The sequence below is a fragment of the Venturia canescens genome, chromosome 5 (assembly GCF_019457755.1).
Source record: "Venturia canescens isolate UGA chromosome 5, ASM1945775v1, whole genome shotgun sequence".
Taxonomy (NCBI): domain Eukaryota; kingdom Metazoa; phylum Arthropoda; class Insecta; order Hymenoptera; family Ichneumonidae; genus Venturia; species Venturia canescens.
This window is the reverse complement of record NC_057425.1, coordinates 6,169,472-6,197,240: the sequence shown is the minus strand read 5'-3', so window position 1 is coordinate 6,197,240 and position 27,769 is coordinate 6,169,472. Positions and strand designations below refer to the sequence as shown.

At 45.4% G+C, this 27,769-nt stretch overlaps 1 protein-coding gene and 1 long non-coding RNA gene across 2 annotated transcripts in view; one reads left to right on the top strand and one right to left on the bottom strand.

Moving 5' to 3' along the window:
* The window catches only part of LOC122410961 (uncharacterized), a 26,053-nt gene extending 8,880 nt beyond the window's left edge, over window positions 1–17,173 (top strand). Inside the window, exon 2 of the long non-coding RNA XR_006261039.1 lies at window positions 17,016–17,173. This is a non-coding gene — a long non-coding RNA (uncharacterized lncRNA). The remainder of the gene's footprint in view (window positions 1–17,015) is intronic.
* On the bottom strand, window positions 7,419–27,588 carry LOC122410959 (uncharacterized). The gene is made up of 4 exons (XM_043419465.1): window positions 26,826–27,588; window positions 18,870–20,069; window positions 9,417–10,355; window positions 7,419–8,497 (listed from the first exon to the last, which is right to left on the bottom strand). Exons 1-4 carry the CDS (start codon window positions 27,087–27,089, stop codon window positions 7,604–7,606), a joined length of 3,297 nt encoding a protein of 1,098 aa, XP_043275400.1. The 5' UTR covers window positions 27,090–27,588; the 3' UTR covers window positions 7,419–7,603.
* Window positions 27,589–27,769: the final 181 nt, after the last annotated feature.

Genomic DNA, 27,769 nt, shown 5'->3' with positions numbered 1-27,769 from the left:
CTGCTCGCGTACCCTGCCGAGGAATTGAGCTAACGAGGTGTCCAGGGCCGTTCGACCGGCGACAAAACTCCAAATTCATGCACATCCGAGCACGCACTTCCGTACCCGAATTCAACGGAGACACTTTTGCTGGGTTCGCGATGCGTCTTTCTTCGATTCGATTCTCGTTTTTTTGCTGCGAAGCGACCCTGCCATTGCCTGGGATGGGAACGGGGCACGATTCGTCGAGAAAGGATTTCCAAGGGATTCCCTCGCTCCTGTCAAACCAACGGGATCGTAACAAAGTCGCGAAATTCGGTTCGGACGATTATTTGAGCGACGATTCCGCGGAGGGAGAAAAAAAGGTTTAACAAGCATGTAAAACCGATGATATTCTCGGAGCTATGGAATAATCTGTCCAAGTACCGAGCTCAGTTTGCCGTCGCGCATGTTTTTTCGTAATATCGTTGACGAGTTACTTTTTCACTGGAATGTAATTGAAATCTAATTTATCTGGCTCGTACGTCTTGTCATCGAACCGGAAATACTGGTCGGGCAGGATCTCCGCGCCGTGTGCAACGCAAACCGCTTATAAATCTCTCCTCGCTCTTGGAAGGATCTCGAAAAAGGGGGGAGGACGAAGGAGACGAAACGTTCATGAGGCGAGGGGGAAAGAGAGGAAAAATGAGAAAGAGCACGACGGGGGAGATCACCCAGGAGAAAAAAAAATTATTCCCAAAGAAAAAGGAAAGAGACTCGCCTCTAAGCTGCTATAAACGTCAGGTGGGCTCTCTGTCCCAGCGTCTGTACACAGGTGCACGTGCTATCTGTCAACCTCACGTCCACGCCTTTACTCACTTCATTATCGATCCGTGTTTTACACCAAAGATGCGATCCAAACGTGAGAAAGGTTATTAATAAGCATCGCGAGATCGGACACCTCGCGATACTAAACTTTCAAGATCGATGTCGCTGATTGCGAACGCCGCGTCGAGAAAATACCGTAAGATGCTTATTTATGCGCGTCTCCTAATGTCAACTGCAACAATAATGCTTGGGACAATATTTATGGGAGTTTACGATCAACTTTTCTCCGGGAGTTGTCTCGTAGCAAAACTAATATTTTAACGCGAATGCAGTCAGCTTCTTCTGTGCAATGTCAACAATAAAAATTAAATTATCATGCTGAATGAGGGAGTGGAATTTCTTGGAATGAATATTCGATATCGATGGACACTGGGACGAGCCTCGCTGTCAGGATCACGAAAGCTTTTCTCATTCGTGTACTCGCTTTTGACGATCTTTATTTCGTGGAGAAAGGATGAACAATTTATTGCTCGAATGCAACGCAATTCGTCGCTGTAACGAAATTCATGTGGCAAATAAAATATGTGACGATTTTCTTTGGCCTAAAACCACTTAAGCTGGAAGGGGTTAGAACGTTGAGAAAATAACGAAACTTCGGCATCAAGCTGCGCTCCAGATCTGCCAATTCTAGTCCCGATCGAACTTACCGAATGCTGAATTTTTGTAGCGCGAGTTACCGAGCCGTTCCGGCGTTTGGGACTTTCTAACGGACCGAAACTAGAACAATTTTATTTATTTTCTCTCGTGCCAAGTTTTATCTTATATTGAATACTGAAAATGCGAAATTCAGGACTGAAAGTTTGAGGCCTCTTCGATTCGCAGTCTCGTTCAAACCTCACTCAAGGCAGATCGCATGCCCGAAGGATCGTATTTTACAGGTGTCTAAATTGGATCGATTTTTACTCCATGATTAAGGAAGTTGAGGCATTAGAATGAAAATTATATGTCATCGCTTTTAAACCGATTGCATCTTATAAAGTGAAGTGTAAAAAAAAAATCAGTTAAATTTTCAGACAGTTTAGGAGCGTCGTTGCTGAGAAAAATCAATAGCAATTTGGGCCAAATAACATGTAATCTTATGGAAGTCAAGACACATTCGGTGATATCTCCGTTAAAAATGGTGATAAAAATATGAAATTTTTTGGGCAACACGAGCAAGGCTTGCTGACTAATGTCAATTTTTTCAGATTTATTGATAGATTTGCTGAGCTTATATTAATAATAATCTGTTTCCCGTGCTGTTTTTTGAGGCTATGTTTTTCGTCTTTTTTCCCCAACTTTTCTTTAAAGTGTATGCAACATTGCCAAACTGTAAAATGGCCTAACTTTTGAAAGGTACAGGTCACAACTTTTGGGTAAAAAAAATGACTGTACAGCCTCAACTTCCTTAACGATGCAATCACTTCAAATTGTAAATACATTTTTTCAGCTCGTCTCATGACGAATGAAATTACAAGCCATTAATTAATTAAGAGAGCGCAAAGAGTAAATACAAAGGGAAAAGGATGAAGAAAAAAGTATTAATTAAAAGACAGAAGGCCATGACAGGGATGGGCCAAGCCAAGAGGAAAGAAAATGCCGAAATAAGCAAATGTGCGGTCATACGAGTGCTCATTACCAATTTCGTTCAATCTTTAACGTCATATATTTTTATTACTAGTAAGACAATCTCCTAGAATTTTTTCCCAAACCTTCTCGTTACATACTTCATTGTAATTGTGTACTTTTCATAAACTTTGTAAGAAGTATTCGTTAAATGAAAAGATAAACGATTTTTTACGCACAGTCCCTATAACCCTGTGTATTTTTCTTCATCTTCAAACACATTTGTCTTAATAACAAGACGAGTTCTTTAAAATTTGATATGCGTGTGAGCAGTCGACTACGCATTTAAGGAAGTTGAGGCATTAGAATGAAAATGATGTCATCGCTTTTAAACCGAGTGCATCTTATAAAGTGAAGTGTAAAAAAAAATCAGTCAAATTTTCAGACACTTTAGGAGCGTCGTTGCTGAGAAAAATCAATAACAATTTGAGCCAAATAACATGTAATCTTATGGAAGTCAAGACACATTCGGTGATATCTCCGTTATAAATGATGCTGAAAATATGAAATTTTTTGGACAACATGAACGAGGCTTGCCGAATAATGTCAATTTTTTTCAGATTTATTAGGAGATTTGCTGAGTTTATATTAATAATAATCTGTTTCCCGTGCAGTTTTTTGAGGCTAGGATCGTCACCGTTCGTGTTTTCGACTGAGCTTTCACCAGTTTTTCCTCTTTTTTTCCCCAACTTTTCTTTAAAGTGTATGCAACATTGCCAAACTGTAAACTGGCCCAACTTTTGAAAGGTACAGATCATAACTTTTGGAAAAAAATGACTGTACAGCCTCAGCTTCCTTAAACTCTCTAAATTTCGAGAGATTCCTAAGAAAATCACCGTTTGCGAAATCACCGGACATGTTGACCCCGAGTTGGTCTTCCGTTACACTATCTGTTGTTCCAGTAGAAGACTTTCGTCCAGTCATTGCCGCAGACTCGACGTTCGTCCTCGTTAATTAACACTCGTCCTTCTGTGACTTCGCATAGATCGCCATGACCCGGATAAGTTGGCAAGCGTCTTTGCGATCTCGCGGGACCGGATATCGAGATGCTCCAAGGGGCTCGAGTCGCTGCGAGAAGTCGCAGAGGTTCATTGAGCTCGCGTGCGTTTACCGGTGAGCTCGGGGGCAAAGAGTCCCTTCTCATTGGACTGCGCGTAAAATGCGTTGAGCGAGCGGCTGTCGCAACGGAAGATACCGAGGCACGCTGCACGCTCGGAAGATCCTACTGCGCGATACGCGAATTAGATTCCCCGCGAGACTCCGAACGAAACAACATCCACGTCGAATTCGGGTCACAGAGAACGCGAATGCTCGGGGGAACTTGCGTAAATGCGTCCCGAGAGACCGCGCGGGACACCTGACCTCCGGGAATGGAAACGGCGCTCGCAGGAACCCGAGAATTCAACCCGTCGCTGCTCCTTCCTCGGCTACTTTCCACGAACAACTTCCTCTCCTTAACCGAGAATTTTGGCACACATAGAAAGTCGCGCGGCTGCTCCGCAGCTTCCTCTCGTTCCCGATAAACAATCGATTCCATTCGGCGACCAATTTCGGAGCTGCAGAGTCTCGAATTAACTTCCACCTTAGCATCCCGAGGAACGAGGCAACAAAGCGAATCCGAAAAAACGATCTTCCACCGTGAAAGCAACGCCTCGACAGCCTTTTCCGTCAGACGCGTTTAATTCCAATCTGAAAAAGTAACAATTCTCGTTGACGATTGACGCTAATGATTTAATTCAACGTTCCTGCGTCGCGATCCCAGCCAGTACGAATTCGATCCCACAGTGCGGGGACGAGGCGTCGGTCAGCCAAAGAATTCATAATCGGCCGGAGCAATTCGCACGATAAAGCGTGCACGCGCCTCGATTTATGGGATAAATCATGAGAAACGTTCGCCTGGTTGGCGAACGTTATGAATCAAAAGTGTGGAATCGCGAACGTTAAATCGCTCCCGATGTCGACGTACATGTGTGCTTAGAACGTCGTATAACATCGTGTGCAGTTAATCGATCCTGATAGACGTCGCCGCACTCGATTGCCAATCGGGACCGACAATTAGCGCGCGAATGTTCATTACGGAGATAAGGGTCTCCGATATTATATTGCCGTCTTATATTACTCTCGCCGCGAGTGAGAGGTGCGCCTGTAATTCGCTCTCTCGATCTCTCTGTAATGTGCCGCGAGGTTTTGTAAGTGGCTGAAGGATCCCTGCAAAAAACACCGAGCGTACGTACGTGCGTCAATCGTAACAACGAACATTACGATACTCGAGTGAGATACGACTGATTAGCTCGCGCAGTTCCGCTCTTTCTGGTACAAAAGCAACGCGAACCGCGCGCGGGATCCTGCCGCTGTAATTGCGCGCGGTTTCCCCCGGCGTTTGAGGAGAACCTGCGGAGCACACGGGGCAGATTCTCACTGATCGTTTTCTCCAGTCTATTCGCGGAGGGATTTCGTCGCGATCCGGAGAGCCCCAGGGGTCGTCACCTGGAACATTTCGAGGAAGCTTTTCCCCCGTTTATGTTCGTTCGAAGTAGCCAAACATTTCTTGCATTTTCAGCCCCGATCATCAAGGTTTTTATTTCTTGAGTACGATGAAGCGGGTGAAAATTTACGGAGAAGAAAATTCTTGCAGATTCAGGGAATGCTCGTTTATCTCGTTTTGCAATGGACTGGATTAAGGGGTCCAGCTCTCATTAGAATTTTCAAAATATCGATTTTTTTATTGCATTTTGAGAGGTTTGTAAAGATCTGAGCAGTCCAAGTGCACTTTTGAGCGACGTTTGCTAACTAACGATGAAAAAAAGCGTGCTTTTTCGTGGTTTTTTAAAAAATTGCCGGGATTTTGTCGTTTTTGAGAAAATCAAAAATCGTATGACACGCCCTATAGCCATTTACCTATTGAATCTAAAACCATTTTTATATTTTTTCTCCGATCAAAGTTGAGTAAAAGAAGTATTAAAAAAAAATTGTATTTTACGAGTGTATTTTTAAGGCCTAACACTTTTTAATATCCATATTTATAATTTATACCGGTCAAAAAAATTCGTGAAAACAGGACCACCGAAGAACGTCCTGACTACAGATGCTGCTGGAGTTGAATTCGCTCAATTCGAGCCTTTTCGAATGACATGCAAATCTGCCAGATCGAGATTCGACGGTAGGCGGAAGTTTCGATTCCGGAAGCAGATTCGATCGGCGACTCCGACGTCAGATTACGAAAATTTGTCGAAAGTTTTCTACTTATTATAAAAAATTGTAATTACATTCGACAATGTTCGTTATCGAAGGACTGCGGAAGAGCAATGGCAAAAATAGCAAAATTACAGAAAAGTCTGAATGGAGGGAACTCGGAGGATCGCCGTCGTACCTCAATCCCGGCATCGTACAATCTCGTTGGAATCGATAAAAAGAATGAATGAAAGGAGCTAGCTCCGCGTACCTGTCCATTTCTCTACTCCTTCCTACGTAATAATCGAACTACATATTCGTTCGGATGCTGCAACGCGATTCTCGAAGCCGAGGAATACAGCAGTGTAAAGTCGAGCGTCTCATCGTTCACGAAACATTTCCGTAATTCGATATTGAGCCATGAGAAATGGGCGGAGTTGTACACGGACAAAGAGAGAGCTTTATACAGAGCAAATGCATACGGCGTAGGTACATAAATGTATATAACAAACACGCTGCCCTCTGGTGATCTCTCGCTAGTACCAATATAATCTGACGTTACGAGAGAGAGAGAGAGAGAGAGCGCACTCGATTATCAAAGATTGTACATCGCGCGCGAGATCTGTTGAACAACGTATAGATAACCACAGGCGAGTTCATATACAATCTTGTGCACGGAAAAAGAGATGAAAAAGTGGAATCTACGCGAGCCTTTCTCGCTGCTCTTCTTTCCCTTCGATCTTTCTCGTACGAAATATTTTAGCGAGCGTTTCGAAACGCCGTTGATAATAGCAAGTTAACAGCCGTTAGGCGATTGTACAAACGATGGGGAAATGGGAACGCGCCAAAAACGTCTCGACATCATCCTTTAACTCGTTTTTTTATCACGCTAGTGAAAGTTGACGTTTGTACGAGGAGTTGGAGCTTTTGGTTTGGTCCAAAATCGCTGACACGAGAAAAGCCTGCAAATAAGAGCGTTCGGAATGCCTTTTTGTCATCGATTGAACGAGGAAGTCAGAAAATCAAGTGAATCGGGATTGAGGCGATGAGAGGGGGGCACTCCTTCGCTTCAACATGGGAAGCCTCTCTCGTCTTAATTGCACGCGAATTGAGTTTCTCATTTTCGATTTACATATAAAATGATAATTGCTTACTTTTAGATGGAAAAATCATTATTTCAACGATAATCTTCCTAATTTTGGCGAAAAAAAGCTTCTTTCTTTATATTTCAAAATATCAAACATTTGCTTCGACCGCAGCGATGCAGGGCTTCGGTTTTTCACTGCTGGCTGCCCTGCTCGAGCTCGAGAGAACTCGGAAGAGAGAGAGACAAACTTTGTTTATTCATTTTCTTTTGCACATTGCAGATAAACGGTACGGTGAAATGAGTGAAAATTTCGCGATTTTTCCCTTTTTTTACGCCTTTCCGTAAGATCCAAGGTAAAAAAGTAATTCGATTTATAAACATTCGAACGTATCAGCCAATTTGCGTAAAAATCCCTCGTTTTTTAAATGTGCTGCCGTTCCAGCTGAACCGGACGTGAAAAATGAAAAATCTCAATGACCCTGATGCTCGCCCCGCGATGTTTGCGGATGAAGGAGGAGATTTAAAAAGATCCTGAGAAGATCTAGTTTCGACTAATGAATAAGTAGAACATGGTCAGATAAAATATGGCTCGTTACGGCGTTTGATGTTGAAGCATAAATCGTCGATAGCTCAGTTTCTTTCGGAGGCTAGATCGGGAGGGAAAGTTTGTAAAAATGGAGGGATCTAACAGGGAAGAAAAATCACATGATTTGTATCGGTAATAAATTTTATTGTGAGATAAAAAATCTGACATGAATATATTAAATGATAGTAGTAACTGCGAAGAGAGTCGAGCTTTTCTTCGTATCGAGGATCAGTCCCGAAATCGTGAAGCCACGGAGTAGGGTAAAGCTGTAAAAGCACATGGGGAAGTGTGTCTAGAGGACGGATGGGTCATGTATCGATGAGGGAATCGACGCTAATGTTCTTGGGACGAGAATTCGAGCGGAGAGTAACCGGTTCGTTGGTTTTCGTGGGTGTTTGACTGGTGAATTCCTGGTCGGAATTCGGTGGCGTCAAAGCGCTCGTTCGGCCAGGCACAGAGGGCGCTTCGAGTCCGGATGCGACGAGCGGCGGACCGTCCGTCGACGGGAGCGCCGGGGGTCTCCTCTTTTCGGCGTTCGCCCCGGTCGTCGCCTCTTGCCGATCAAACGCTTCGATACCGGCGACCGAGCAACACTTTTTGTAATGCGTTCTCATGTTACTGCTCTGGGAAAACCTCAATGAACAGTTCGGACAGGAATACGGTTTGGTGCCAGTGTGGTAATTCAAATGCGTTTTCAAGTGATGCTTCTTCGTAAACGCCTTGGAACACAAAGTGCACTGATAAGGCTTCAAACCCGAATGCAGCCGCGTGTGCAGCGTCATGTTCGATCGGTCGGCAAACGCCTTGTGACAGATTTGACATTGGTACGGACGCTCACCCGAGTGCGTCCGCAAATGCTGCTTCAATAACATCTTCCGCGAAAATGCCTTGCCGCACTGGTCACACTGGTGGGGCTTAACACCGGTGTGAATACGCACGTGCATGTTATAAGCGACTCGCTGATTGAAACTCTTGCCGCATTCCGAACACCCGTACTCTTTACGATTACGATGAATCTTCATGTGAGAACTCAAATAACCACGGTCGTTGAAGTACTTGCCGCATTCGGGACATGTTGCCGCAAATTCTCTCGTCCCCTCGTGCACGCTCCGATGGTACTTGTAATTCCGCAGCTGCGAAAATTCCTTCCCGCAGTCCGTACAACGAAATGGCTTCTCACCCGAATGTGTACGACCGTGGACCTTTCGATCATAACAAATAAACACACAAATTATATCCTTATTCGCGCGGTAATTATTGTGGGGGGAGCCGGAGGCTCGCTGGGGGCACGAAACCGATTTTTTTGCTCGCTACGAATTCGTTCTTCGAGTACTTCGATAACTCGGAAAATTGGCTTGAAAATGGAAAAGAATCGTACGCGTTTGAAGATAAAATGTGAGATTCTACTGCGCGCGGATCGTCGAATCTTGAGTCTTTTTAAATTCCCGGAGAGTCTGGAGTGTTTGAAAACTCGGAGCACGCCGCGACGCGATCGTAATGTACGACGCGTGACCCTCGAGACGTCATTGCCCTCGGCGAATGGAAAAAGTACAGTATTTTGGCTCTAAACATTTTGGACGTGTAAACTCCAGCGTTGAATATGGGACGCTCGACCTGTGGAATTTTCGTGTTTTCAAACCTTTTACACGAAACCTGTTTGGCGTTCGAACACATTTCGACTATTATTAAGGTGCATACGCGGTTGGGAATACGAAATTGTATCTTTTTCCTCGCCGCATCGTCGCAGCTTCGATGAATGCTGGTAGCGAATCATTGAATTACAAAAAATCGTTGATTCACTACTTTTGTCATTCCGTGAGTACTCTCGACTTTCTACCGGTATCCGCATTTTTTATTTATTTCGACGAAGCAGTTTGGAACGTCTCCGATAATAGTTCAAGGAAATAACGAAAAAACTTGCAATTTCATTCGCAACTGCGAGTAGTAAATGAGAATTAAAATCGAATTTTTAATGCGAATTCAATTATCAGCTCAGCAGCCGCGAGTTTGAAATAATTCCGGGGATAAAATTTCGTCGAAATTATTGTCGAATAAGAGCAAAAGTAACTTTGCGCGTCATCAATTTCGGGGGGGTTGTAAAAACAAATGATGAAAGTGTACCTTGAGGGAAGCTCGAGTGACAAAAGTTTTTCCGCATTGATCGCACTTGTGGTCCTCGCCGCCTCCGGTCGCATCGTCCAAGGAATTTCTTTCAGTCCCGTCTCTGCCGAGACGAAGATCCACGTTCGTTGGATTATCGGCGAGCGAGTCATTGATTCCGGGCTCGTTGTTGTTGTCGTCGCTTTGCGCCGTTGGGTAGGAAACGGGGAAGATCGTTTTGCGCTCGAGTTTCGGTTCGATTTCCCGGAGCCCCAGTGAGGGAGATTCCGGAGTGTTTTTATCGGCGAAAAATGCTTCCCGGGGGATGGAATCGTCGACGTTGCGGATGGAATCGCAGAGGCGACTTATCGGGTGAGAGAGCTCGATCCTCTTCGACGTTTGAAGATTGCGCGTTGGAGGATCGTTGATTATTTGCTTGCTAGGATTCGCAGCCTTGGGTGAGATCGCGTGCTGGGCTGTTCCGACGCGTTCGTGATTCCCGGTGACGTTCGAAGCCTCCTTGTTCGGACGGGGAGGCGCTTGATCCTGAAGAATATCGACGAGCGTACTCGGGGACTTTTCGATCGGTCGCGGAGCCTCGCTCGGAATCGCTCTCGACGTCAATGATTCCACGGAGAAGTTCGTCGCTGGAGAAACCATCGACGAATTTCTCGAGGACTTTTCATCGTAGAAACTCGGACTGCGCCCTCGCTTCGAGCAGTTGATACTTTCGTCGGGACTCGAGCTAAAGACTTGCGCTATTTTAGGAACTTGAAAACCATAAATTCCCCCTGCACAATCCGCCCCTGCGTGCCCCTCCGAACGACCATGCGAAGATCCACCTTCGAGCCGGTCCTCCGCGTAAGTTAGCCTCGTCGGCGAAAACGTTCCAGAGTGCCTTTCGTTCGGCGGGATCGCGTCGCCCCATTCTGGACGAGGCGGAGGCTCGATCCTCTCGTTCTGAAACAAGACGAACGTCAAAAGTTTTCATATGAAATATCCTCCAACGTTCTCGCTACAATTGACTTTTGTCACGACGAAATTTCATTCGACGAAAAACCTGCCCCCGAGCTGCAAACCGGCCTGAAACCGAATCGGATTCGTGATTTCCAGCACTAATTTTAAGGCTCTCTAAATATTTGGGGCTTTATTAACGTTAGAATCAGCGTTGGCTTATCAGAGGCAAAATGGACAGAGAGCAGCACTTGTTCGTGTCGAAATATTCGGTGCTAATGAGCTCTGTGGAAAGTAACGGTAGCATCAGCTCGATGCTCGGATCTCGCGATGCGGTCCCTCCCTATTCCCTGCAAAATAAAATTATCCTTCGAACCGAGTTTGAGAAGTGCTCGAGCACCGTACGATCTCTATTTGTTGGACCATTTTTTCAGCACGACATTTCGCGCCCGCTAGAGAAGAGATGAAAAGAGGAAAGTGCGAGGCGTTCCTAACGGAAATTGCTCGGAGGCTGTGATCGAAATTCCTGGCTGCATTGACAGCAGGTGGTTGTTTATTAGACGCTCCGGTCAGAGGGCCCTCTCGTCGCGTGACGAGAAACCATTGAGCCAAATGTCGAGGTATTATTACCGAGCCGCGATGCTACTAATTCGGAGCTCCGAGAGTCATTTAGCCTACACGTGACTCTGGAGTTGGATTATTTATTTTGACATATTGCGCCACGAGGTGGAATTCTCTTTCGTTTATTTGAAATTTGATGAAACACGAGCGTCCAAAGTGCTTTTGCTGATTTACTTTCGAGCGATGAAATTGAGCATGCCAATTAATCGGTTTTATTTCGAGTCTCGTGATTTCCCGACGCGGGTGCAAAGCAAAAGCAAACTTTTGGCGACGCGTGCGCGCGCAAATTCGAACCTCGAATATTCGCCTCTGTTGTGCGATCGCGGGCGAAGTTTCTCCGGTGCAAAAGTGCCGGTTGTTTTATCCGGCGCGCCCGCGCATGTACCATTCTTTGGAAATAGGATCGTTCGAGGAAACTCTTTCGTTCTATCGTCGTATTTCGCTCGGGCGCGAAGATACACAATGGAGCAGAGCGAAGATAACGGTTTTGTGGCTCTTTCCGAGCCGTCGTGAGTGTAGTTTTGAGAGAGAGAAAAAGGGTTTAGAAAGAGAGGAGAAACGGGAGAAAAAACTTGGAGCGAGCGCGATCCAGTTTTCGACGTCGCAAACGAAAGCTGGAAACTTCGTGGACTCGGGCAGATGCCGCTGGAGGGCAAATACTGTGATTGCTCGATGCATAAATACTCAACTCTTCACAACGAATTATAGATAATGATACGGAATATAAACTTTACGAGCGGACACTCTCCGAACAAAGGGAGTCGACGCTTCTTTCGAAACCGCGCGGCGATCATTTTCTCCGCTCCGTGTCTCTTGGGTCGCGTAGCGCATCACGTCGGAATTCGGTTTCTGATTCTTCCGCGATTCTTCGAGCATTTTCCGCATCGTGCCCTCGATAACGGAGCATTTTTCCATCCCCGCGAAAATAAAGATCCTCGGACCGCCGCAGAAAAAAGTCTGAAAAATCGCACATTTCGCGAGGGAAAATCCTCGCGAAAACGCTTCGAACTACCGAATTTATCGTGAAACGAGCGCGAGCCGCTCGCGCGTCTTTAGTGAAAGATGACGATGTTCAACGCAGCAATAAATTGTCGGCGGTAGCGATTACCAGCCTCGAAACAGCGTCCCGGTGTACTAAGCCGCTTTCAATTCCTTTTTCTAATGAAAGAATCTCGAAGAGCGGCAATTAGACAAATATACATGGCGAGAAGCGAGCTCAACAGAAAGAGGAATGGGGAATATAGAACGGAGATTCCAAGAGCCTTTTCCCGGGGAGCGATTCCGTGTGGTAATTCCCGCTGGCCTCTCGAGAATATATACTCAAATATTCATACAGATCAAAAGTATTGTACATTGTCTGCGAGCAGGATGGAAGCTCGTCGGAGCAGGTGGATCCTCTCGCTGCACTCTCCCTCTCTCTCTCTCTCTCTCTCTCTCTCTCTCTCTCTCTCTCTCTCTCTCTCTCTCTCTCTCTCGCTTCAACGGTTCCCGTCTTCTACGAAATGAAATACCGCTCTCCTCGCCGAGATCCCCCTTTAAGTTATACACTACTATAAATTCTCGTATAACAACGGTTATGTTATTCTATGAATTTTAGGCTACAGGCCGACGCAAAAGTCTTGGAATTTTTACGAATATTTAAAAATCAGCGTCGATCTGGCACTTTCGAAGGCAAAAGTCTTCGAGTTGCTCCTTGGACGCGTAAAATGGAAGTTGGTCAACGACGATCGAAATCCAGTGTGCAAAATAGTAGGAAAATGGTAAAGATCGTGTCCGAGGAATTGTATTTTATGGGGGTCTAAATTGGATCGATTTTTACTCCCTAATTAAAGATGTAATCACTTTACATTCATGTCAGAGTTATTAATTTGAAATTGTGAATACATTTATTCAACTTGTCTCATGCATGGCCAATGAAATTACAAGCCATTATTTAATCCGAAATTTCATTCGTTCCTGGCGAAAATACTATAGTTTTTTATGGAAAAATCGCATTAGGGAGGGCAAAGGGTAAATACAAAGGGAAATGGATAAAGAAAAAAGTATTGATAAAAAGACAGAAGGCTATGACAGAAATGGGCCAAGCCAAGAAGAAACGAAATGATGAAGTAAGCAAATGTGAGGTCACACGAGTGCTCGTTACCAATTTCGTTCAATCTTTAACGTCATATATTTTTATTACTAGTAAGACAATCTCCTTGAATTTTTGCCCAAACCTTCGTTACACACTTCATTGTCATTGTGTACTTTTCATAAACTTCGCAAGAAGTTTTCGTTAAATGAAAAGATGAACGATTTTTCACGCACAGTCCCTGTAAGCCTGTGCATTTTTCTTCGTCTTCAAACACGTTTGTCTCAATAAGCGGGAAGACGAACCCTTTAAAATTAGATATGCGTGTGAGTCGACTAGACATTTGAACTCTGTAAATTTCAAGACTTTCTTAAGAAAATCGTTTGGTGCGAAAGGAGTTGAGTCAAAATGTCAATTTTGAGGCTTCGAATTTGGAAATGTAGAAAAATGTTTCGTATATCGTAAAATAATTCCAATGATAAAGGAACCGTTCAATTTTCTCTATTTTCAGAGCCTCGAATGTGAAATTTTTTCTTAAATTCGCACAAACTTTCTCGAATTTCGAGTTAAAGTTCAAGAGTTCATTGCGGAGCATGCCGCTGAGAAAATCCGGAAAGATAAAAACTAGCTGATTCATAGATCAGCGTTGGATCGTCGATTCTGCGAGTCACCCCGGCCACAAATAGTCTCGAATGGATAGCGTGCCTCCAAAGATAATAGTCTTCAAGCACTTGCCAGAGGTAAATGAGTCGTTATCGATCACATGCCCGAATGATAAGAAGGAAAATGCTCCCCGGCGGCTCCATCGTCCACGGACTTTTGTTCCATTTCGTCAGGCACTTTGCGCACTGCGATTCCATATCAGCAGCTTTCACCGTACAATGCTTCTCGCTAAATCGTAGCAGGAGGAAGCATTTCTCCTCGAGAGGATTGGAGTCCTGCTCCGCCAACGATGCGCACTCGAGGGGCACGGTTTTTGAGACTCTCTGTAGCTTATTTATGGGCTGCACTCTGCCACCGTTACCAGCATCAGATCCTCTAACTCTCCGTATCCTTCCTTTTCTCTTATTCCGTGGTTTCATTCTCTCGCTCTCTTGTAAATCATCTTCGTCTACTCTTCGTATGATTTTCTCTGCTCGCGCGTTCCCGAGCACGAATAACATATCTAACCCCGGAGCCATAATTGTACCCTTCTTAATGAAAGCAATCTCGGGTCTTTTATCATTTTGTTGCAACGGTACGGCTGCGCGCGAGTGTGCATAAACTCTGGCATTATATCAATGTGTCTACTGTTTTCTTTCGCAGTCAACTTTTATTATCTCTTGATTGATTATTCATTCGGAGTGTTTGAAGGGCGAGTGATTAAAGTAGTTCGGCCGTTCTATGGCTAGTCGAGTTCGCAACGACTTTCCGTTTATTCGTTTCAAGTCTCAATTATTTATAAAATTGATAAACACTTGCATTGAGAATATTTTTTTCACAAGAATGTAATAAAATACTTTTAAAATATCATTTACGATCAAATTTATACTCCAACTTGACCAGGTGATGATTGAGTCGATACCGCGCGGTGACACTTGAAATACACATAACGTAGGCAACATTTTTATTGTGCGAAAGAAAGTTTATGTCGGTGTAATGCCACCGAGAAAAAGGAATGGTCAGTTCATCGAATAAAGCGAAGCTAGTAGACGAAGCACGTGAGTCAGGTTCAAAAATAAATTTGATGAAATTCCCACGATTCACGAATTTGACCGAAGTTCGAACAGCTGTTACCGGCAGTCCAACGTAACGACTGACATCCGCTTTCGACACGTCGAAAACTCAAGTTTTTTCATGTTTTCTTTCTTAAAAGTCCCGTGAGGTAATGTTTTTTTTTTTTTCAAAGGAACGGAATCTGTGATAAATTTCCTTCGCGGCATAAACTTTTCCGGAGCTCCAACACCGTGCAATTTTTTCACAATTAATATTATTGTGAGTTCTCCCATAAGGTACCGTGTTAAAAACTCAGAATTGTGAATGACATAATTCGAAATTTTGGCCCGCAAGAGGCCCCGGAACTGTGCTTTCGTTATCAGTGGACCTTAAACTATCATTTGGCGCAACGAAAAGTGGAGCTTCGCCGTACTTTATTGAACGGCCGAACTACTTTAAGGAACATTCGTAGTTCCATATCGACGCCGTTTATTCTCAGCCGGCCGTTCTTCGCTCGTTTCGATAACAATGTTGAAAAATATCCTCGACGCACGAACGGACGCTCGGGCACTAAAAGTGGCGAATTAATAATGCAAGCAGGCGCGCGATCTCGCCACCTACAGAGCTTCAATTGCTACTCTTAACGGAGATTTTTTCCCCTCTCATATTGAACGAAAGAGTGCCAATAATTCCCAATGAAAAAGAGATTGGAATAATGGAGAAACGGTAAAAATAAATTAACGCGTCCGTCTCCCGCGTGCGGGCAACTTGTTCGTATAAACTGATTAAAATCTCGAGCCCGAAATCTCATCCACTCTCTTTCTCTCGACCTTCCCGAGCGTGCGGGCAACTCCGGAGTAACGAAAATGTGGAAATAACGGAGCGAGGGCTCCTCGCCTTCCAGCTCCCTCTCTCTTTTCCTCTCGTAACCGGGATCATCGTCGCATATATTTTGCATAGTTATAAGCTCAATGAAACCTGCCCCGCTGGCTGACAGGCCGAATATGCAGTTGCCCGGATACCCTGAAAAATGTCAACGAGCCTTCTTCTTCGTAAACAACTCGATGACAAATCAACGCACACGGCATGACAAGGATTCATTTAGTCCAAATATTTTTTAACGCCTCGCACCGCTCGTCGGCCTTTTTTCATAATATTCGAATTTTTTTAACGAGTACCGAGAATGAAAATACTCGTGTGAGGCCTCACAGCAGCTTGACGTCCCATAACTCTGGTACCTTCGCGCAGCACGATTCGCGTTGCGCTCGAACGGTGCTGCTTGCTCTCCCAGCAAAATATCAGCGGGGACCCAATTCACGGTTTTTCCGAATCCTTAAATTCGTACTTTACGTGCCTCGGTTCGGACTCTGACACCGAAAAAACTTGCTTTCCACCTTATTTTATCGCACAATGATTATTCCTCTTCCGATTCTGTGTCTCTCTGTAAATTGGTGAAGGGACGACTCGAGACTCGGTAACTGAGTTGAACAATCAAGCGAGGAACAAACTTTTCCTCGAGCTTGTTAGACTCGGAGTCCGAGTACTTGGAGGACGGAGATTAGAATGAAAATGAGAAAGGCGACTGAATTTTACTCGATTCGAGGCTAATCGATGCGATTCGAAAACACCAATTTCTACTCGATTTTCCAATTTTTCTTCCTACCCTACCCAGGCATCTGGATTCATTTCTGAAACGTTACTAATGCGTCAACCCTTAAAGAAATGGGAGTGAAACTAAGTTTATTTTATGAGGCAAGCACGTTAGGAGGTTCAAAAAGTGAGATTTTTTAAAATGCAGAAAATCGTTGGCTTAACTGGCCGAAAACGCTGTCAAAGTTTCAGAGTGAAACTCGCATTCGTTTTGATTTTTGAACACAGAACCTAGGGCACATCGAGTACGCAGATCGAGTACGCAGGAAGAAGAAGCATTTTACGTTATTTTTAACTTCCTTAAATTTCTAGTTTCCGATAATTTATTTTTCAAACGCGTTTATCTCGAAATGACTTTTTTCACATTTGCGTGGGTAGTCAACTGAAAAATTATGGAACCGATGATTATGAAAATTGATGATACGATTCTTTATAAAATTACGAATTATATGAACTAACTTTCGAGATGATTGTCATGATTTTGCGGCTATTTTTCTTTGCACAATTAGAGAAAGAAATCGTGAAAATCTTTGAAAAAATGTATAATTTTCATTATTTTCACCTGCATTGAGGTTCGTATTCTTAAAAAATAAGTCATTAATGTAAAATCAAAATCTTTTTGATTTCAGATGAAAATCGGAATGGCTATGCTGCACGCGATCGGAGAACTATACTCGCAGCCTTCAGCGAACATCACAGCGCAACTTTGTTATTTTTGGCTGGAATTATTAAAAAAAAATGGACAAAAACTGCGTTGGAAATATGAATGAAATGATGTCAAAATTTGATTAGATTCTAATTAATTCTTCCCACCTGAAAAAAATCCCAAAAAATCGGTTTCAAACAGCCTCCTGATGCGGTTTCCCCCCTCAAAGTGAATGCAAACATTTATCGCGAAATACCTCGGAGCTCGATTGAGTTCCCGTCAATCGAGTAATTGAAAATCGATTATCACAAATCGTGCATCAAACACTCGTAAATTCAGAATGATTTGCGACTCGTCGCGGCACTTCCGAGCCCTCGATTTACCGCTGCAGTCGAAACATCCGATAAAAACTTTCCCTTCGTCTCGCACTCTCCATTTGCGAACGGAGGAAACTCTCCGGATTACGGCATCCGGAGAACCATCATCTCGCTTCATTTCCCCGAAATGCCAATTCGATTGCAATTTACTGTGTTCGATTTTCACCCATCTGCCGCCCAGCCCATCGTAAAACTTGTTTACCGTCCATTAGTCTGCCTCGAGCGCCTGAGCGATTCGATCCAATCGGAAAAATCAGGTCTCGATAAGTGTGCTTTGACACTCTCACGAAAAAGCCTCCGTTCGAGTACGAAGCTTCAAGTCCCGAGCTTCGTTCTCTTATTTCTGCTACTTTTAAAAAAATGACCCATTCAAACGAACCTCGAGAAGATGGAAAGTCAAGCGAAAAATCATTTGGGAGCGGGATATTGAGAAGCTTAAATCTGATTGAGGCTGAAACCGCTGTAAAGATGATTCGAACGAGGAAAGATCTGAAAACGTGAGATTAGAGCAGAATTATAAAAATTCTTGTCCATCGGTGCGTCAAACTGTTTCATAAAGTCTTCAAGCTTCGAAATTCGACGTTCTCGTCATTCCTTCGCCGCGAGCGAATCCTCCAAACTCAAAGTTTCTCTTTTCAAGTGTGTTTATCAATGAAAATAATAAAATAGGAAAATTAGTGTGAAGTATCGCTAGTGTTGAGTGCTCATGAATAATAGCATGAAGAGCTTTGTCCAATAGCTCGGACGCTCGAGAGTCACTTTGGCTAATTCTTTCGCACGCTCTTGGCTCATCTGATTTGTGTGCACGCACTTTTCAGCGATCCTCGTAGCCGTGTACCGAAGAGCATTAACAGACGAGGTAGTGGCTCGATACGAGTGCGCCATTATGTACCTGCCTCCGAGACTGTAAATACTTCTGGTATTGTACTCGAGCTCGAAGCAGCTACAGGACGTACGATAATATTATGCGATGTGATTTACGGGATTTGGATGAGCGTTTGCATCCGAGGAATGCACTTGGATTATCGAGGAACAAGCATTCGAATGAATTCTTTCCTAAACTTTATTCTCCCTGCGATTTATTCTCATTGTTCTGCCTTTTGTGTTGATGTGACGAGTTTTAAAAAATGATGGAAAAGATGATGGGAGAGTGCGGGGAAGGCACGAGAGAAAATCGGGAGCTTGGAAAAAAACCCGCACTCGTGGTCTCGGTGTGCGTCAGCAAATTTCAGGAACATGCGAGCAAAAAATCGGGGGGGAGGGGGGGGGGGGGAATCAAAAATAAATGTCGAGGGGAAAAATGCTACTTGTGAGGGGGGCGAATTAGAATGAGAATAGATCGACGAAGGCGAGGGAAAAAAGGAGTGTCGAAGGGAATAAAATTTCATGCGAAACGAGAAAAGTTGCTCCGTTACTTAATCTGCAATGGCTCGTAATGTGTAGTTGAAAGAAATATTTACCGGATGGCGTGGGAGGATGGCCCGTGTTTTCGGGGAATGATGAGCCGGTCGAGCGAGTTGGCACCAAGGTGAAGCCGGAACGCGATTGGCCACGTGTTTCTTGGGTGTTCTCCACGTGCAGCAGTAGTCGCTGCTGCACAAGTTCGAGTTTTTCAATGGAATCGTCGGGTTGGCGAGGCTCGACGAAACGGTAGTTTCGGAGAGCGTTCTCGTCCCGAGGTGGAAACTGGGCGACTGGGCGGTTGGGATCCTCGGTGAGAATTGCGCAGAGTTTTCGTAATCGTACTTGAGGAAGGTGGGGTGCGATCGAGGGTGGAAATCTTCGGTGTCGCGGGGAATTTTCTCGATTCTCGGCTCGTAGACTCGGCAAGCGGATTCGAGGCTCGTCCTCGAGCCGGAGTTATCAGTGGTGCAGAAAAGATCGAGGGGCTTAGATTGCGAGGCGGCCAAGTTTTCGAGCGGCGAGTGAGGATGAGGGGGAAACTCATAATTTTCGGAGTCTTTACGAGCTTCCGGTATGGCCGAGGAATCGAGGAGGGGATGAGGGATCGAGCGATGGCGCTCGATCCACGGGGACTTTTGTCTCGCGAGGCAACGATCGCCCCTCGGAGTCTCAAGGTCCTGCAGATTCTTCTCGCACGTTCTCTCCGCGCAACAAAACTTCTCGAAGCTTCCTCCGGGCGAATCCTTCCTCCTCGTCGCCTCGGAATTCTCGGGGAAAGATGCTTCGCCCCCGACTCGCAGTCTCCGGGGCCCTCCATCGTCTCGCCTCCCCAGGAGCCAATCCTCAGCCCGGAAGTCACGCTTCGGACACCCCCTGGGACGATCCCAATCCGAGGAACTCAACCAGCCTCCCCAGGACGGATACTGCTCACAGCGAAGATACCTTCCGTCCTTCAGTCTCGTAGTTTCCTCCACTTTGACACCCTCGAACTTGCAGTCGTCCTCGAGGTCGCACGACGACGACAAAACTTCGTAGCCACCCACGTCCAACCTCAACGACGGTCCGAAACTCGGTATCCTCACGTGCAGCGTTTCGGCAGCACGCGTAAACGCCTCCAAACGAGACTTCGGGATCGTCGCACTTCCCGTGTACACGAAGCCCAGGATCGCCGATAACTCCGGACCCTCAACCTCCGCCAGAATAATCGTTATCGGCTCGCCGCAACCCGCTGCTTTTCCGTGGGCCAACAGAACGTCCTGAAACAGCCAATACACTTTGCTCAACGCTCTGCGAGGATGGTACCATACTTTTTGGAGCTCCAGCCCAGTCTTACTGGTCCAACGAACAATTTCCATTCTCATTCGGCATAAAAATTCCTCCCACTAGGAGAGAGTGGACTAATTCCGGACGCAATATCGACGTTTAGTGTACTCGCATTGTTCGAGACGTGAATTTATTTTCTCCGAAGTAAAGTCGATCATAAAATTTCGTACATTTTCATCTAATTTCGTCCTCATAAAATAAAGAGTAGACAAAACCCCCGAATCCGTAAAATTGTCGGTTACCCCAAATTCCCCGAAACATAAAAAATTGAGCGAAGCTCACGCAACGATCGGGAATAAAATGTTGTTGGCAGAAAAAAATGGTGTTCCGTTGGACCAGGCCAGAGTGGGTGCAACACTTTTATGAATAACTTGCTTTGAAAGCATTATGTTCTCGGTGATCGATCGAATAATCTCTGTTGCAAAGTTTCCACGAGAAGCTCGTCAACTACGAAATGAAAAAAGAACATCGGAGTCCTTCGAAAGCACTCAAGTTTTTCGCACATAAATAATATGCGCGATAATTTTAACGTATTTTTGATGGAGCGATAAATTGGCCTCCCGGAGATACGAGAATGAGATGCAAATGAGGTTAATTCGCGAGATTTTAGTGCACTATTTACCGTGAAGATTTTCAATGAGTCGATCGACTCGTACGATCACCGATGCTCGATCCCGCATCGGAGTAATATTTGAATAGACCGAGTTTTATGGATGAGCATAGTAAAAAGTGTGAGAAGTAAACAGAGATGTTGCTGGGAGCTGCTGGTATCCCAGCTGAGGGAAAATCTAATCTGCGCCTTCCAACAACTGTCTCGTGACATTAGAGTCCAAGCCTCAATCAGTGCGAAAATATACAATTAACTTGCAAATGCTCGATAAACCTATTTGCTTTCACATCGAGTCGATAAAGACAAGCGCGCGCGGTGTTTATCTCGTTTCGTTTATCTCGAACGATAGATCGTTAGTCGGAGAAGCTCAAGCTCATGTTTTCCAGAGCCGTTTCGGCTCACGCTTCTACACAAATCCCAGAATCACCGTTTATTTTCATTCTTCCTTTTCTCCCAACGCAAACTCCGCAGTTTTGACATTCGCGCGGATGGTTCAACGGTTCTCGGCATTCTTGTGCACCATGAGAACCTTTTTTCTCTTTTATTATTTCGTCGGGGGAGAATCGCGGGGAAAGCGGAACGCACCTGCGCGGAGCGCAACAACCTTGCGAAAATTTATTGCGTTTTTTCCGCCGAAAATTTGCAAATTTTGTCAATCGACTGAGAACGTGCGCGTTCGGCACTCGCGGTATTCGATGCACCAAACAATTTTCTTCGAAATTGAATTGTTTTTTTCTCCGTCAATACAACTTTAATGCAAATTTAATGAAAATTAAATCACGCCCCAAATGCGTGGTCAAATTTTTCATCTTTTCAACGAGAAAATACACTATTTTATTTTCCCCTTAAAAATACACAATATCCACACTAAATATCACTTCCCTAACGCTCACGCTTCGCTGAGTGTCCAAATTTGGAGATTTTATTTCGCAATGAGTCTCAAGCAGACGTGCCGAGTGAAATAATCAAATTTCCCAATTTTTTTCACTCCTCTGTGGTGGCTGGCTCGTGGCTCCGTTTACTCGGAATCTCCGCTATTTGACAGAAGAGTTTCGATCCATTTTGGATTATGGTCGAGCCGTTGACGGATGCCACGACGAAACGATTGAGCGATCCCCGTTTTGTTATTCTCGTTCACTGCCCGTGAGACGAATGATCGCGCGGTGGATATCGCGGCACGAATCAACCATTCTCGAGATGATAAATCATTTAAATCGAAAATGCAGGATCGATCGGTCTCAAGATCGAAAGGAACGTGGATTCGAGGTGCACATGCACAGGTGATCATAACCGTTATCAGGCGGAGGCGTAACTGCTTAGCTTATTGAATTAATAAGATGAATCGCGATGGGGAAATGGGCAATGGATATGCGTGAAGGATGGTCCCATAGATCAGCGAGAACTCGACGGGCTCTCGGCGAACGTCGGGACATTAGTCTAATTGGGATTCGCGCGGCGGTGGCGGGGACCGGTTCGCCGTTGGCAAATTGTTGCTTTGAATTTTTTCTCGTTCCCGTGAGCTTTGAAGAGTGACTTTTCTCTGGCTCGTGGTCGGGAAAGCCGGTGCGAGGAAGGTCCGGATCGCGGTGGTGGCGGCTCGAAAGTATTTTCTTCGGAGACGAACGAGCCCACGAGACGCCGAAGCAATGGAAGGTAATTTATCGCTCTTGACCTTCGGGCTCGTGGCACACACGAGCGAATGATGAAAAGTTGCCGATACGCAGCACATGCGTGCGCACTTATTGCATTCTCTTTAGGCGACGACGCGAGCCGCGTAAAAGGCCAGTTGAACTTGACCTCGAGTAGGTTTGTCGAGGGGAAAAAGTGGAAAAACGCCGGGAAACGAGAACGTCGCGCGGAGGCCCGCTCGACAAAAGACGGCAAGGGGGGAACGTTAATCAGGCGTGACACTTGCGCAGCCCGCGCATTCAATGATGGGCAATTGAAAAAACGGGAGTATTCGTACGGTCGAATAAACCGGACGATCAATTAGGGAACACGAGCGCTGAGGAATCATAAATCTCGCAAAAACGACTCTATAAACTCGCTCGCCAGCTGCGGGGCTCGAGCGCTGCGGATTCTCCGGGAGAGCAATCTCAAGAGAGCGCGAAACACACGCGATCGTGTTAATGAATCACTTCGCAAACAACTTCCGTGTTTAAAAGTCCAGCGGGATTTATAAATCGTGAATATTTGCGGGCGCGAGCGATTCTCTATTGAAAGTCCGAAAATAAAGGAAAAAGGAGCAGGTAAGAAGCAGTGCTTCGAGCTCCATTTCGCGAATTATTGCCTCCCGAGGACTGAGCCTCGATGTTATTGTTTTTTTTTCTTTTTCTGCCAACGTTAAACGCGCAATCCCGCCCGTATAATGTCGTCCTACAAGCCACAGTTATTGCTCTTTCTTTTTTCTCCCGACTCCGCTCCACTCGTGACTCCGTCCAGTGCTGCACATACAATCACGAGCAGCGTGTATACACCGACGTCGCGAGGCACACAGAACAGCCGTGAGCCGAGTTAAGAGACTTCGTGGTCGAGCTATTATCGCGTCGTACGCGCCAACAATGAAAATGACGAGGTGCAAAATGAAGTGTGGCGAACATAAAAGCCAAACATGTTTCTTTCCCTCTCCCGCGCACCTCCCTTCGGACATTTTTTTCTGCATATCAATTGCCGCGATAAAGAAAAGAGCTTGAAGCTTTCGTTCTTCACGCCCAGTCGATTCTCAGTCACGATCTTTCGCCAGCACGTTTATTAATGTTTGTGTCCCAAGTTCCAGCCTCCTTTCAGCACTCTCCGAATTCCATAATTATCCTTCGAGCTTTCCGCTGCAGCTTCAATATACTGCGGTAACAAAATGATTCGCGTTCGCTTCGGTTTTTGCATCACGATTCGATTCTAAAAGCTTTTCTGAACAAACGAACTTCGTTCGCCACGATTCAGCGATCGAATAAATATCAGCGTGAAGCTACGAGCGCTTTTTCCGCGAGAGGATTTTCTCCCCCGAGTTCTTGTTCGGATGCTGACCGCGACCCCGAAACCCTCTTCTGCAAGATAAGATCGTACATCAGAGGAATTTTGCCCGGAAAAAGTTCGCGCTCCTCAAGAAGTTAATTACCGAATGTAAGAAGCGCGATCGCTGTCGGTGTCAAGAAAGTCCGCTCGCAGCATAAAACCAGGCGGAAATTAGCGCTCGTTAATGCGATTACGTTGGAGGATACACGAAACGGCGATGGCGAGGGTGAAAAACGAGCATCCCGCACTAACGTCAATGCTAACGAGAGCAAAATCTCGTTCGCGCAGCGCACAACGAATGAAAAACTCGACGAGATCGCGAACAAGGTACGCGCTCGACGAAAGCGGCGCAGAGTCGCGAGCAACGGAACGTTTTGTCTCGGAACTTCGCGACCCTTCGCTGCCAGTCGGTCGCTCTTCGTTTAAGCAAGTTGAGCAGGAACTAGTATTAATGGACAGAAAAATATGAAACTTTGCAGAATCTTAAATTTCATGTAAAAGTCGCACGTACAAATTTTCAAGCTCCGTCGTGGGTTGTAACGCGAAATATCTGTAATGTTTTCTGCTTCGACAAAAGCCGCGCGTTAACGTCGTCTCTTGTGAAAAATTACGGAGTTGCTGTGCATTTTTCCCCGCATCTCCGTTATTGATCCGTCAAGGTATTCCTCTCACGAAACCGAGCGTTCTACAAACAACTGATTTTAAGTTACAATAAAGTAAAAGTGCGCGCGAATAGATTGGCGAAATTTCAGTTCAGGTTATCGAACACTCGATGGGGAATTGAAACTCCAAAAATCGTGATATTTATACGGGAGCTTATGGAAATTCCATCATCACCACATTTCTGTTCAATAATTCATATACTGAATAATTCTAAATACCTGCCACAAACTGTCTCACTGATAGAAAAAAATGTACGATAAAAGTTGGAAAAACGGCAGAAGCAGAAGCTTTGCGACTTGTCAGAGGTTTGGAGTCAGTCCAAAGCTCGAGTGCCCTAGTTCGGGCCACCAAAAAACACGCTCGTGCGGAAGGAATACCTTCAAACTTATCGAAGTTCCCTCGTGACAGGAATAATTACTAAAGTAAGGCATAACACTAGTTTGAAATTTGAATTTATGTATACTGGCAAACGCGTTCGAAAACATTTTTTGATAAAAGGATACGAGTGAGAATGACTTAATAAATTAAAACACAAATTGAGAAGCACTCTTTTATTTCCATCCACATTTTCGTATAAACGCAAAGTCTTTTTCTTGAGATTGTATTCCACGCAGCTGACGAACTGTCAGTGACATAAGATCTGTTTTTGAACACACATGAACGATGGTCTAATATTTTTATGACTAGTCAAGGAGTGGCTTTCTTAATCGCCCTGGTAAAAGCTCAAAAGTTTCTTCATTCCGTTTCCTCCCATTTTCTGGCCCTGCGGAGTATTTTTTTCTGTGGAAACGTGAGAAAGAGAGAGAGAGAGTGAGTGGGAGAGATTGAGAGGCTTTTTCATCGCGTGTCTACGCTACATTCGCTCCTCGTTCGATTCGGAGCCGCGGGGACGCGTTTCCTGCGAGGGTACATGCCTGCGTTTGGAGCGAGATTCAAACGCCTGCACACGCGATATCGAAAGCAGAATTTACGTTCAAGCTCCGCGGCACCGCGCACGATTGTTTATCCCCATTTTTTCCGTTTGCACGTTATACTCGAATACCAACTCGTCATCGTATTGGAAGATGTGCAAAGTATCGGTTCAGAGGCGCTTCGACGAGAGCCTCGCCCCCGATTCCACGCTCACAATTCCCGACTGGAAAACTCCGCTGAATCTACTAACTTCGCATCGCCCCAGGGACGATTTTCTCCAATTATTATTTCGTTCGATATCAAATTAGAAGCGTACACGCAGCCGAATGATTCTTCGTGCGATCGCACGATGCTTTTATTCCGATGAACGCTCGTAGCGAAATCCCATTGCGATAATAGCATCTGCAGAGCTCTCCTAAACCGTTATCATTATCACATCCGTTACCGCCTTCAACTGAAAAGCTGCCCGAGCTCGATGGCTCTTCGCGAAACGACACGAATCTCCACAAACGATTCCCGATCGATCGAATCTCTTCTCGTCTCACGGATCATCGACTTCCTCACGAATCTCATAAAATCGGTTTCCCTCGGCTCTCTCCATTCGCTGAATCTTCGTTTTTCTTGCGTACATATTCTCGTAGACTCGCGTAAGAGCTCGCAAGTACTTTGATTCGTTGCAGCTAATGTCGTGGGCGCGTTCCCATGAGCTTCCGAGCAGTTCGTCCGCTGCAGTAACCGTCGATGGGAAAATCTCTCACGACTCGAACGAGGAATTCAGTTCGTCTGAACGGAGATTCGATCGTAGGTTCGAAACGCGAATAGAAAACCTTCGATTTTGGCGTGTCTTGATCTCTGCTCCCGAAAATCCTGAATCGGGGCGCGCGTTCAAGCATTTCCATTTGTCGTGTAGTCCGTAGCAGTAAAAGAGTTAGTTATTTTATGGCTCACGTTGCGTGGAGCTGCGAAAACACGGCCCGAGTAGCCGTCGAGGGTCTCGCTCCGGAGCCATTTTTTGACTGCGTTGAATTAGAAGCGGTCGAAGACGCGGAATTCCATCAGACGAAAATCCATACTTTGGCCTAATTTCTACCAAAAACCTCTCAAAGCCTCTCAGTGAACTTTGTATTTTTCCCCTCCCAAAAGTTCGTCCAATTTCAGTCGCTCAAACCCGAACGAAGAAGCTTAGAAAAAAGTTGCCGAGTCGTTCCCAGCATCATTTTAATGTTTCTTTCCCACAGAGATTCATCGAACTTCGTTAATATTTATTTTCGTCAAACGAACCATGCCGAGACCCCAGTCCCGAAGGCCTGCACCGTTTCTAACCAAAACGTTCATATTTTCCCTCCCAAAAGTTGCTCCTCTTAACATTTCCTCTAAACAAGAAATCCCAACGGAGGAACGAGCGCTGAAAAAATGGAGTTCCCCGGAGGCCCCCGTCGCACAAAACCCGTCGCCTTAATCGACCAAATGGAAAGGATCTTTATAAGTTTACCTGTAAATAAGGACTGGCGGCTGAGAGAACGAGTCGATGAGCCAAAAACCTCTGTCCGCCAGAGCAGCATAGAGCTACGTCTGCGAATCTCTGGGAGAGCATGGCCTCTCTGAGAAGGTCACCGACATCCGGAGCTCGTCCCGATACTCTTATCACTTCGCCCATCATGCTAACTGCACGATCATTAAACTGGGATATGCATATATACGTAGGAACATGGAGACACTCGCGCATAAATAATGTATGCAATTCATAAATATACATAGACGTTGGAGGAGCACTGCATGCTACGAGCGGTTGGCCACGCGATTATTCGCGATCTATCGACACCGATTCGGATCTCGGTATGCGTCTACAAGTTAGCATGTTCTTCGTCAGGTTAACTGAGCCCGGAGTCAACAGAGAGGGGGTCCGAGGAGCGACGATTCTCGTGTACACTGGATGCACGTGGTCCCATCTCGATCTCTGTTGGCTACGACATTTCTCCGGATCGGCGAATCAATAATTTTTAGTAGTTTTATCAGCGTTCGTGCGGGGACCTTTTCGATCGAGGCTCGCGGTTGAGGTGAATCACTGAATTGCGAATTCGGCAAAACGCGATGTGTTGAAATAAGTTTTGTTTTTCCACACCGCGCGCTCGAGTTTTTCGAGCAATTTTAACCTCGATGATTTTGTCTTCGTTTGTTTCGTACCGTTGGGATCGAGAATATTTGGATCCCAATCGTGCTCGCGGGCGTTTAACTCTCGACGATCTGACCGGTTGCGTCCGCTCGACCGTATACGACTCTCGCAGGTCGACTGCCACCTGAACACCTTCCCTCATCAGAGCAAACCTCTCCGCTGTGCTCCGCAAGGCTGCTGTGCCACCTTGCATAGCTCCTCTCCGTTCTCCGTCTCCTTTTCTCAATGCCTCCCTCCCTCTCTGGCTCTCTCGCTTCTCGCTG

What these genes read in the sequence shown, in the direction of transcription:
- LOC122410959 (XM_043419465.1), bottom strand. Translation starts at nt 27,089, where the DNA reads ATGTATATTTATGAATTGCATACATTATTTATGCGCGAGTGTCTCCAT. An exon ending in CCATCCTCCCACGCCATCCG is followed by an intron (nt 10,356 to 18,869) that starts GTAAATATTTCT and finishes GTCTTGTTTCAG; the next exon opens with AACGAGAGGATCGAGCCTCC. An exon ending in TCACTCGAGCTTCCCTCAAG is followed by an intron (nt 8,498 to 9,416) that starts GTACACTTTCAT and finishes TATGATCGAAAG; the next exon opens with GTCCACGGTCGTACACATTC.